At 35.4% G+C, this 13,524-nt stretch overlaps 1 protein-coding gene across 3 annotated transcripts in view; it reads right to left on the bottom strand.

The window, feature by feature from the left end:
* Nucleotides 1–13,524, bottom strand: part of LOC118187484 (sodium channel protein 1 brain-like) — a 155,893-nt gene that overhangs the window by 126,138 nt on the left and 16,231 nt on the right. For all 3 annotated transcript variants that reach the window (XM_035357722.2, XM_085820224.1, XM_085820223.1), the window contains exon 2: nucleotides 10,907–11,154. In XM_035357722.2, coding sequence (XP_035213613.1) covers nucleotides 10,907–11,146 — 240 coding nt within the window. In that variant the 5' untranslated portion in view covers nucleotides 11,147–11,154. The remainder of the gene's footprint in view (nucleotides 1–10,906; nucleotides 11,155–13,524) is intronic.

Genomic DNA, 13,524 nt, shown 5'->3' with positions numbered 1-13,524 from the left:
TGGCATACGCAAAAATGCATAAGTGCCAGACTTGGTTATAAAAGCAGTCTTAGGCACGTCCTCAGGCCTCACCCCTATTTGAAAATAACCAGTCGTTAAGTCTAAAGTCGTCATATATTTGGTGGATGTTATGTTCCTTAGAATTTCTTCAATAATAGGTAACGGATATACCGGATATTTAGTTATGGAGTTTAATTTACGGTAGTCAATTGCGAATCTCCACCTTTTTGGATGTGTCAAAGGATAGTCATTATTTTTCTTACATAAAACCACCGGGCTAGCATAACTACTTGAGATGGGCGTTATGATGTTTTACGTAGCATATCGGTGATATGCCATTCTATAATTTTTTCCTTATTCTTATCATACCGGTATGCTTTGTGGCGAACTGGCATTGAATCTCCGGTGTCAATACTATGGTTAGTAACCTGAGTAAATCCTGGAATATCACTAAATAACGAAGCAAATTCACTTACCACTTGTCTGATTCTTCGCTGTTCTTCATTAGGCAGGTGGTCAAGATTTAACATCAGCGGTTCAGCCTTTTCTCCAAGAACTCGTTTCATTGTCAGCTTAAGGGACGCTTCATTAAAATCCAGCGTTGCTTGTGCGTCTGAAAGAAAATCTGTTCCTAAGATTATATGTGCTTGCAGATTCTTTACTATAAAAAACATAACCTTTACTTGTTCGTCCTTGATACGGACATACAGCGGTAATTTACCTATACACTTACATTTTTCTCCTTGCGCCGCTAACACTGTCGTATTATCCGAATTATATATGCGGTATTTCCGAAAATACTTCCTAAAAAAATCTTCTGCCACACAGGAACACTGCGCGCCTGTATCCAGGAGTGCGGTGGCTGGGATGTTACTCACCAACACTTCAATCTTCGGAAGAGTCAAATTTTTCACCATTACTGTATTTAACTTGAAGGAAGAGGGGTTTTCTTGGCCTTCGGATTTCCGCACCCTCCCGTCAGCAGAAATCCGTTTTAGTTTAAATTATTTTTCATTTCCGTGCTTTCCTTCTTTTTCCACTGGCCTTGAGACTTTTCCTGGATTGCTATTGAACTGTCGACGTTCGCCGGCTGTTTTTGAATGCTCGGGTTTCCTTGCCCACTGATTCGCTTTGCTTCCGTAGCCGTGTGCTTGAGTTTGGTGTAGTCTTGGCGCACCAAATTGGTTTCGCTGTTGATATTGGCGTCTTCTTTCAATGTCCGCCGTTCTTCTACTTTCAAACTGGATTGCTAGCTCAAATAACTTTTCCAGTGTAGTCGGATTTCTTAATTCAATAAAGTCTTGCACTTGGGGCAGTAACCTCGGCAAAATCACTTGAATTATCTCAGGATCCGGACGGTTTCCATACAAGAGTTTGAAGACGTGAATTTTTCTTAAAATAAAGCTTGAGAGGTTTTCGATTCTTTGCTGATATATACTGAAAAGTTCCGTTTCTAATTTCGCACGATCCCTTAAAACAGGGAAGGCTTTTACTAGGGCAGTCTTGAAATTCTCGTAAGTATAGGTGGGACTTCCTGCTTGACCCAAGAGACTTCTGCCTATACACTTGAACCAGTTAAGCGCTTGGCCCCTCAAAGCGCTGGTAGCTAAGGTAACTTTTTGAAATTCGTGCACGGGGTAGAGCATGAAGTGGTCATCCGATTTTTCCAAAAAACTGGTTACCGGTGAGTTTCCATTAAATGTTGCTTCTGGTTTCATCGAAGCGCGCATGGTCTGGACGATGTAACCAAATCCTTCCAGGGCGGCAGCTGACATTTCTGGATTCTGAGCCGCTTCTTCAGGCAGCACAGGTTCTTCTTGAAACTCAGCCATGGTTATTCTTCTTTGTTGGGCGCCACTATCAGGTTCAATGTTCCGTCTTACTTTCTTCGGGAACATGCAAGGACCTGACTCGGAACAGAGAGCTTACTAAAGCTATGTTCAATAACTGTGGGAAGTAGACAGGATACACAAGAAGGGTATACAAAACCCTTTATTTTTCTCTATTTACAATAACTTCCGTACTTCGGAATACAAAGACCCACTACTTGTGGTCTAAACGTAAAAATATAAAAATAAAACTAAACTCTAACTTTGAAGTAATAAACGTGGAAGATTGGCCTTATATTAACAGGAAGCCGTATGTAGTACAGAGGACTGTGAACACTACAATACGTTTAAAGTTATCAAGAGGATTAAACCTCTGGCCTGGAAGGCAACCAGCAGCTGAGTAAAACTTCTAAGGTAAGCGGCCTGCTTCGACTAACTGCTTCCTCTCTCTCGCTTGGCAAAAAGCCACAACTTAAATATTTGGCGCTCGCCAGACAAACTTTGCATAAATACGTTAACGCTTATAATTCTGGCCGGAAGTAGAAAATAAGAAGTGATAGTAAAGATTTAAAATAAAAATAAACGTTAGTAAAACTTAAGATCCTTACAACGTAACGTAGACAATAACTTAATACAGTGTTATGAATGCCGTCAATTAAATTTTCTAACACTTCAGGTCAAGTATAAAATTAATTCAAGCATCCGTACATCTTAGGGGAAAATATTTGGAACAGACTTTTTATGATGAATAAAAATTCATTCGTGAGCTATTTATCAAATTTACAAATTTGCAATATTACCTCTTCTAAGCAACTGCAGTATATGAAGTAAATATAGCATCAAATAGCACAAATAATAAAATTACACTTATGCTATTCTAATATACGTGCATAATAAAATTCATTTTTTTATGAATTGTATGACAATCATGTTGATCACGAAACGTATATAAAAAGATATTTAATTCCGAAAAATAAAGATTCGTTAAAAATTACAGTCGTTTTAGAACTGCAGCTCGTTTAACCCAATGTATAGAGATATTAACTTTTATTCCGTGAGTTAAACTTGCTAAATGAACTATGCCGTCATCGGGACTCGAACTTGGGACTTTCCAATTCCCAGCCAGACATACTTGTTACGCTACGAAAGCAAGCAGTGAGGAAGCGGGAAATTCCTTATAATTGTATTAGCCCTGCATTAAATCCAACACATATGCTTAAGAATAAATACTTTAAAGTAGATATGATTGTTATTAAAAAAGAACAATTAAAGGATTAGTAATGTGTATAATGTACTTCTCTAAAAATATATTGAACAAAAGAAAATTTTATTCGCCTATTAAAAAAATACATATGTATGGCCAAAATCGACCGCAAATTGCTTCGTAATCAACATGACTGCCATACCTAACAAATAAATGAAAATATAAGATAACTAGCAATCTGAATCCACGCTGAAGCTTAATACCTAAATGAAAACATACTTGGGTTCCCAGTGGGGATGAATATGAGAGTCTTTCAAATAAAAAAAGAAACTAATATTCCAATGACAAGAAATATATCGGCGTGCCTACATATAATGAGAAAGATTTGAATTACTATAAATATCCGACTGGCCGGATCATGGCTAATTCCAGATTACGATTAATCAGACAACAGTTAAAAGAAACGCAAGAAAGAAATAATTCATATTATAATTATTAGAAAAACACTGCTAATAATTTACCTATATTTTAAGCCGTTTTATTTGGAGAATAATCTCAGTCACATAAATTAAATCAGAATTCAAAACAGGAACAACTCACTTAAGCAAAAAGAATGTTTTTTGTTAAAATATAATCTTGTATTTCGATTGGAGTCAAGGAGAAACAAAAGACTAATACATTTACACGTAATTTATTTGTGGCTGTAGCAAGTTTTAATCACAGTTATATACTTCAGATTATAAACGGTGTCCCATAAAGACCGCCCAAACTCTGCACAGTAAGATTCCTCGCTTGGGATACATAAAAAAATGTCCAAAGATCTGTACTTAAAAGACTAAAGTTTTCGAGATAAATCAGAATGAAAAGCATGAAATCATATGCGGTGCAGAACGTTGGTATTTGCGTATGTTCACATAGCAAGATTTTCGAAATGTCCACTACGCATATCGAATCAGGCACGCGAGCGCCGTGGAATGGCTGACTGCACACGTTGCACCAAGGTATACGCATAATGAAGACGAGCAACAAAGTCACTTTCTATAGTAACTAGGTCTTGATAGACCAATTCTTTCAGATGATCCCATAGGAAGCAATCGAAAGGTGTCAGATCCGGCGATCATGGAGAACATAAAATCTGACCCTCATTTCCAGTCCAGGGCCTGAGTATTCCATATCTAGCCAGTAACGTACAAAAGCACTGAAATGCGCCAGAGCTTCATCATACCGGAACCATAGGCGATGTATCGAATATGAACTCATATGTTTCTTTCGCATTTCCCTTGAAAACTATGAGTCATACAGGTACGGTTCTTTGGACAATTTTCATGCATTCCAAGCGAGAAATTTGCCTGTGCAAAATTTGAGTTGTCTTGATAGGACAAGCTCAATAGTAGTTTTTCCATCGTTTCGCAATAAATAAACATAACTCTTTTTTTTTTTTTTTTTTTTTTTTTTTTTTTTTTTTTTTTAGATAAGTCCTTGGTTAAATGCAAGTTGACTGTATATGAAACCAGATTCGCTGAAATAAAAACCAGTGTAGTGAACTAGATCGGTTTTGTTTTTTCAATCCAGGCAAAGCACTTTTTTAGGATTAGCTGCCTTTAAAGCACTTGATTTAAAGGCATTATCTCAAATTTGGGCGAGGGTATCTTGAGCAAAGACTAACATGAAAGTCTCGTAACTAACAGAAAGGTAATGCGTGAAGTATCAATAGTAAAACGATAGAAAAAGAGCTATATTTTGTATTTCTCCTTCAGAAACTAGTTTAATAGGTACTGCTATATTTTATAAGTTTAACCAATGAAATCTATTACATAATTTCTACTCAATTTCAAGTGCTTTTCTTTTGACTTAATTAATATGAATGCTGTTTGTAAATATCATAAATGATTGCATGAATTCATTTTCATTCAATATACTCTGTACTTCTCTTTCTGTTCTAATCTTCATTATGGCAAGAATCGATACGATTTGATTTTTTTTCCCCTTGTTCTTGTTAAAAACTACGTTCTACGTTTTAAAATTCCCTTACTCGATTACCGTCATAAATTCCCTCAAAATTCAACATTTTAGCATTTGGAAACTTTTTTAATATCTCACAAATGGGTAAAACTTTAAGGACTTTGTGTTGTCACTCGTAAGAAAATGATAGTAGTTCCTCTCTATCTATCGTTAGGAATAAATCGCCAGTTTTCAAGATAGTAAATAAATCGCTATTAGTGTATTGAAGTGGTATCTAAGTATTCCAGACTTGGCATCGCTTCACTTTTCCCGCGATTATTGATCTGCAGCTCCAAGACGAAAGGCTTCATCCCATTATCCCATTTGTCATTCAGATTGATCTTAATGTCATCGAATTCGAAACTTTGGAGTGGCAACATCGATTAGATCAATCCGTATAAGCAGAGTCATTTTGTACAGTTTACATTCCATATGATGTTAAATTTACTTATCTCTCCACACCTTTATTGGTTATTCTAATTAGCGCTTTCGGTATTTTTAATCAGTCCTTTTATTACTTTCATCTTAAAAAATATTTCTATGCTGGTGATTTCTGTAGGAACCAAGCAATGTATATGTAGAAAATAAAATTAAAATTTCTTCATTTTTGTATTAAATAAAGGAAGTACTGTAATTGTTAAAATTTTGGGATATCATATTTCAGCGAAAATATCCATTTTGGATGCTCTCGAATTCATTTGAACGATGTTTTTGCGTCACATCTGTATATACGGACAGAATCAGGGGCGTAACTAGAGGGGGGCAAGAGGGGGCATCTGTCCCCGGGTGCAGAATCAAAGGGGTGCCAAACTAATGTTACGACAGTTTAGAATTAAATATTTTCCATCCTTGGCAAGCAGTAGCGGGCGCGAAATCTTCAGTTGTCCCTGGGCGCTGAAAACCCTAGCTACGACTCTGGACAGAATAAAGGTCTCTTTTTTTCTATAGCGGATTGTAAAATGGATTCAGAATAGATTTTTTTCGTCTGTACGTACAGTTTCGCATAATTCGAAAATGAGGTAGAAAGTTGAAATTTTGTACGTGGGCTGCAATAATATCTAGTTGTGAACCTCTCTTTCCCGTCGCAATCGGCCGCACCATTTATTTGAATATATTTGCCAATAGTACCAAAAGTTATCTTAAGGAAATAGATTATCTCTTTGCACAAAAACTACGTCTAATACGTGACATCATTAATAATTATGATTTTAAAGATCTACATTGCAACTGGATGATTTCAAGTAACGAACATGTTCTAATAACCTTAAATACACTTAAAATAGAACATATCCAATGCTACGACTTTGCAAACCTCTATACTACTTTGCCACTTGAAGAAATTTATAAAAGTTTTGCTCTTTCTGAATCATTTCCCCAAATTTCTACAATAACAAATGCTAAAAAATGGCAACTTTTTCTTTCATACGTACATTTCAATAATTTTATTCAATTCAACAACATCTTTAAACAAATACAGGGAATTCCTATGGGTGGTAATTTTTCAACTTCTGTCTGTGAATTATTCCTTTTTACAAAAGAATTGACTTTTATACGTTCACTCAATAAGGAAGATCATAAATTTTACCAACACATCTTTCGATATATTGATGATGTAATAGCCTTCAACAACTTCAGCAAGATTGAAAATACTAATAGCTACCCTTCATGCCTAAAACTTAATACTACAAATACCGAGCAACATGATAAAGTCTACCTTGATTTGCATATTATAGATTACAATTTTTTGAAAATCTATGACAAACGAAGAGAATTCAACTTTTCAACACTTAAATTAACCGACTGGAATTCCAATATTTCTAAAAGAGTCATCCTCAACACAATTTACTCACAGCTGCTTAGAATCAAAAGAATCTGCAATACAGCAAAACAACTTCAAGAAGTACTATACTTCTTCTTGAATAAGGAATAAGGTTATTTTTCAATATTATTTGTCACAATATTGAAAAATAACCTTATTCCTCAAAAAATAATTAAAAATACCTTTAAAAAAGCTGGCATTAACCTTACCAATTTTTAGATTTTTTGAGTTAGATAATGAAATTTTATGCCTAAAGCCTTATGGGACGGTATAAAGTGGATGGCTGATTCTGAAGATCTAATGTATAAATGTACAAATAATTCCTGTCACAACGTCTATTTTTCCTCTTAAAATTTGGCACAATACTTTTAATACTATTTTTAAATAGTTTTTAAAAACCTTTGCTGGCCAATTCTATTCTATTATTAACTTATGGGCTATTTTCGTTTCTGGTAGCTTGAACGCCCTCTAGCTTGAAGAATTACGATTTTAATTAACAAATTACTATTTTTTCATTATTTCTACTTACTTTAGAGGCAATTTTAGGTAATATTTTGTTGAATTAGCCATTTTCTCTTTTACCCAGTCCAATTTTCTTCAAACTACTATGACAAGACGCCATTTTGAACTTTTTCTGCATTTTATAACACGTTTCACCCCCCTTTGCAATGAGTCAGGTTTGCTGCCAACGGTCAGTCATTTTACAATGGCTATTAACCAGTGACGTTGTTTCCCCCCTTTCTACGTCATCCGGCAAGTTGGAGGGCAATGGAAACGCTCGGGGGTTTACCCACCCTTTTCGAGTTTCCTCGTTGCCAAAGAAGACGGCTTTATTCCAGGTCTGTTCTTAATGATTTTTTTTTCTCTTTAAGATTTTTTCTAGGTCTTGGCAAGACCCATGCTTCAATTCGTCTTTTATATTATCTTTTCCGTTTTGTTTTAAATATAATTTACGGTATAATTCTTTAAGCTCGCAGGTCCACCCATAAGATCTTGTATATTTTGACTAATAGCATATCGCTATTTATTTTTTCTGTACATCGGAATTGCTTTCCATTATTTATTTTTTATCTTTTTACACCTTAATGTGTCAAAATAAGCGGGTGCGTCGGGAAATTGGAACAGAGAATTGAGACTAAAGATTTTGACATAGTTTATTTTATTCATTGAAAAAATTGTCGCGCACAGTTTCAATTGTCTGTTTCGGTGAAACCTGTGAGCTGAGTTCGAAATTCATTTTAAAATATTTCCTTTGACGAGCCAAAATTAACTTCGAATTGGGCTAATTAACCATTTATCGCTTCTTAATTTTTATTTTTTACCTCGATCAATTGATTAGTATTTTACTGTGTTTTTAATCTACTTAATTCGTTTAGCATATAGCGTACTATTTTTATTTTTACCTCGATCAATTGATTAGCTTTTTACTGTGTTTTAAATCTACTTAATTCGTTTAGCATATAGCTTACTATTTTTATTAATTTTACTTGTAAATATTCATATGTTGTATATTTCTCCTTTTTCACACATTTCATAGCAACTAAATATGCTTATGTTGAAATTTTCACGGAGCCACAGTTTTTGGTAATATTTTAGCGTGCGTACTAAAATTTATCTTCTAATTTCCTTAATTTTGCAGCACAATGCGCAAAATTTTTGACCACATAGGTCTTTTATCGTTCGTTATTACTAGTTAACTTATTATATAACTTAAAATTATATATATATATATATAAGCAAAGAGACGATTCTGCGCCTGTGCTGCTATATTGAAAATAATAAAAATCAAAAAGGAAATGTCGAAACAAAATTTACAATTTTTCGTTCCTCCTTTATGAAGGTTTCACCAGTTTCTTCTCCAGGTAAGGAATTACCAAAGGGAGTATATGTAAATTTAACAAATCTCGAAATACGTTAACTGAAAATTATTCAAAACAAAACAAAAAAATTATTAATCTCCTGTGTTTAACGCTTGAAACAGAACATGTCAAGGGGAAAATGTTTTGAAGATTTAAACGAAGTTGATTAATGAGTTCCCAATATATGTGTCGTTCCTCTGACTCATTTGAGACTCAAAACGACTTATTATATCAAACTTTCACTTTAAAACATTTTAATAGTTCTCAAATGTTTAGATCTTTTCCCTACATGTATTCGTACCCAAATGAGATCAAGCATAATATACAAAAGCTAAAAACCTAAAAATAAAAGCATAAAAATAAAAACATAAAAATATTTTAAAGAAAAAAAATTTGACAAAAATCAAAAAGGCCTAAAAGGCTAAAAAAAAAGACCAAACAAACTAATTACAAAAATATGTTACATCAAGAGAAATATTCTACATCTACATCAAGATTAAAGAATCAATTTAGTAATTCCGTACTTGGAGAATATTCTCGCTCTGTTACCTGGATCGGTGAGCTCACCTTTTTATTCGTATATGTTGGTAAATTGTGCATTTTTCGCTTCAAAAGTGATTGAATTATATTCCGGTGACGACTTTTATGCCTTCAGTTAATTTGCATGCAATAATTGTAGAATTATCAGCAATTTAAAAGAGTAAGTTGCGCTAGGCCTAAGGACGCCGCCATATGTTTACATTTGAAACTCTTAGTACAGTAGTGAATTAAATCAGCTGATGCATCAATTTCAGTGTCTTTTTGCTAAGTGGGCCCAAAAGTTAACATTTAATTAATAGCTTATTTTTACACTTGCCGTGGGATTATTTGCATTCCGTGGGATTGCATTGGTCCCTAACCAATGCAAACCAGTTAAAAGGGAGCTAGTTTTTTTAGATGTATATGCCCTGAGTTCGGTTATTCAAATGATCCGGAAATCTCTGTTACATGAGCACCAGCTTACAATTTTTCGATTGAATGGACTGAGATACTTAAGGAATGTCAATGTCTCTTGAAGTACTAACTCAACAGCAGTTTGTTCATCTAAGATCATGTGAGTTCTTAGAGTATAAATGAGTTCCTGATCTGTTGCATTCAATTAGTTTTGTTATTCATTGAGGAAGGGGCTTCTTGTTACTTTTCTAAGGTATGAAATTGTAAAGTTGTTTATTATTTGCCTTCCTGTGTACCCTTAGCTGTCCTATTTCGCACAGTGTCTGCTTGCTCTTGCAATGCATGCTCATGTGGAACAGAACCTGGCACAGCCTTGGTCTATTTTCAAAAGGATAGTGAACAACAAACATCTTAAATCTAAACAAAGAAGCTCCCACTTTGCTTTTTCTCCTGTTGTTTGCAAGCTTGATGTCACACAGATGTAGATTTCCATGATACCGTAAATGGGTTTACTGGGACTCCACACAAACACATCTGATATGGCGAAAACGTTTTCATCACTGACGCCATGACTTCATGCATTTCCTTTATGCAAAACATGTCCGGTCTCTTGAAACTGTTTTAACGATCCTTTAATTAATTGTTCCGTTGTGGAGGTTTATTAAATTCATGTCGGAATCGTCTCTAGACTATTTTCGGAGATTTGATTTCCCATAACCAGAAAAAGCACATTGTTTTTTCAATGCAGGATGGCATCTTGTCTGTAAAGAACAAACATGATTCCGGCTGCCAGTCCCAAAAGTTATAATAAATAAAATTTCTCGCGCTAAAGATTATATTGATATAAAGTATTTCTTGTTACTTCCTAAAATTGCGATTCAATTTAATTTTGCTATCCAGCGATTAAATTACAGACATCCAGTAGAACCTAGTAGGATTTAATTATAAACACTCTGCTTCGTCTATCTTCTTGGGAGTCTATACGTGTTAATTATATATAATGAATGTTTGATTGAGGTTGTAAAGAATGACAACGGTATGGTGTCCGAATTGTTTTGGGTGATAACGATGCTCCCAAGAAAAGCACAATATCGGTCTTACCTTTTCATAAAGGTACATTAATACAGGGGGCCATAATATAATATATTATAAATTGAAAGCAAATAAAATTGAAAGCAATTCGAAAGCAAATAAAATTTAAAGCAATTCGAAAGCAAATAAAATAAGATAGCAAAGAGAATCTTAGAAATGTGTTACACACCTTATCTGGACCAAACTGCCCAACATCTTCAAGAGGTGTATAAAAGATGTTAGATGGTAGCAGATCGGGGGCTATGCAGACGCACTCACATTCAGGTAAATTAGCATTTCGTTCTCTCTTAAATCCATGCTCCTCTCGTCGGGCTTCTGCAGACCTGCAGCGACTCTCTTGCCTGGCTAAAGAATCCCGAGTGTACGGGACCAAGCGGAGGTTTCCCGCCGACCAGCTTCCATCCTCCATTCTTCTTCCTGCAAAAAGGAACATATCATGAATTTCAAAATATCAAGGTTGCTCACCAATGCATCTTTGTACTCATTTAAGCGTCGCTTCGTAGATCTATTTGTTAGTTCTTAGCTCTCGCCTCGATTGAAAAGTAAAACAGATCTTATATACCAAAAGAATTAGATAGAGCAGTGATTATTTTTTTCATGCATAATATAAAATTTTATGCCACAAATATTACAATTCGTAATGAACTTGTTATAGAAATTTAAAAGATGTATATTAAAATAAAAATTTTTGAAGAACAAACCAAAGGAGGGAAGGAAAGCTTTTGTACAATAATTCGTTGTCATTCTGTATAATTAGTCAATATTTGACAATATTAATGAACGTGATATGCAAAAAATTCTATCGATATTTTTTAAACATGATAACATGGTTTACCAGTGGAGAAACGCAAGGAAGGCGTAAGGAACAAATCCCCACGGGTGCTAATGCGATTGCTGGTAATAAAATGGCAACCATGAGAATGACGTTGTCAACAGTATTCGGAAACGGGAAATCATACTATAGTACAGTTGATTCGGCCGTGATTAGTAGTAAGGATATGTGATGTGCCTTTCGAATTCAGATTTATCTTAGAAATCCTGTTATGAAAATGATAATATACTGTGGTTTAAAGGCTGCTGCAGAAGTTTCACCCCACTTCGGCCCACCAGTGGCCGAGCGGTAAAGTCGCTAAACACTGGTAGTTCGGTCCGAGGTTCGAATCCCGCGAACGGGCTGGCTGCATGGGCGTTTTGGTGGTTTTCCCCATGTGTAACGTGTATACGAGCCAGTTTCCCTTAGAAAGTCCTCCATGAAGGCATCTCTCCCCTTAGGCAGATAGCCCTAGTGTGCTTTGCCATAACTCAACACACACACACACACCCCACTTCGAATTTATTACTCTTCTCAACTGGAACAAATATGTCCTCTGAAAATTAAAAAATTCGCAAAATTTTAATTTATTTATAGCGTAATCAAATTCATCAAAGAGTATAAAACGGATCTTTTTTAAATAAATCACTCAAATCGTTAATCAAAAGTTTTTCTCTGTGAGCATTACCCGGTTTCTATTTATCTATTTGCCGAGAAGAAATAATGTCCATTGGATATAATTTCTATGCATAGCAAAATGAATTTTACATGGGTAAAAGTTTTTGAAGAACCACATGAAATTTCTATTAATCTAAAGTAAATCTAAACTTATTTTATAAAAATTATCTGAAAATAAAGGAAATTTTCTCATGTGATTTTGTAGTGTAGTGTTCAACATAGCCATCTAGCAGCAGCAGGTTCAGTTGACAATAATAAAACTGTTAATTTTTCAGTATATCTGCCTAATAATTTTACAGTGGGACCGAATTAAAATACTGCTGACGATAACTTGTAAGGATTTAAGTTAAAATAACCAAGTTTCTTTTTATTTTAAGTTACCCTTTCCTGTGAATTCTTATTTCAACTTCCCTTCAGAATAAGCGCACGGTTCAGCTTTATGCTAATTTTGTGTTGGAGCCAAGTTTTGTATTTAAAGTTAGTGAGAAACTTCTCAAGTGTGAGAGAGCTTTCAGGTGATCCGGTTCGGTGTGGAGGCGTTTTTCCTCGCTCTTGATTGCCGTTACTCTGCTAACTACTCGCATATTTCTGCACTTTTTGGCACATACAGAAGGTTTGTTCCCGTTGAACCTTGTGTTCTGGGGACTGTAAAAGGTCCTTGCGTGCCCTATTTCTTGCCTAGCTCTAATTTTCTTGACTTGGACTTGATCTGGAAAATGTCAATTATTCAGCAAATTGTGGATCGCTTTCATGCACTGACTTCCAGCAATGATAGCCTGACCCCCTATGAGCAAGTTGGATTGGCATTCCTGAACAGATTTATGGATATAATAAATAACACGGAAAGAGATTTGGCCTCTCAATCTGAGTCTAACCATTCTAACGATGTGGATTCAAGCATGGAATGGATTACCCCCAGTCACAGTGTTAAACGGCCGCTCAGCCCTGAAAAGTCAGCCGAATTGGATTTGAAAAACAAATACCATGTACTAACTCAGCTTCCTCCCGAAAAAGCTCATACCCATGGTACTGAACGGAGTACTCACTCAACTACCCAAGGCGATGTTGCAGTAAAACGCAGGATGAAACCGAGGGCTGCAAAAGCTGATGATTCATCCAAAAAGCCAAATGAAATCTCCTCCACAAACCCATCTAAAGTAGCGACCAGTAGCCACGCTAAAGTGGCGCCATCTAGTGAATCCTCCGAGAAGCCGGCTGCAAGTACGTCCCTGACGGAAAGCATGTTGCGGCCTATTGGAAATACAGATGAGGTCACGTGCCCGGCTGGGCAAACATAC

This window comes from Stegodyphus dumicola, chromosome 7 (assembly GCF_044657685.1).
Source record: "Stegodyphus dumicola isolate Sdum_Otavi_A_Nest chromosome 7, ASM4465768v1".
In the NCBI taxonomy this organism is placed as follows: domain Eukaryota; kingdom Metazoa; phylum Arthropoda; class Arachnida; order Araneae; family Eresidae; genus Stegodyphus; species Stegodyphus dumicola.
The sequence above is the reverse complement of the archived record's forward strand: the minus strand, read 5'-3'. Positions and strand labels throughout refer to the sequence as shown.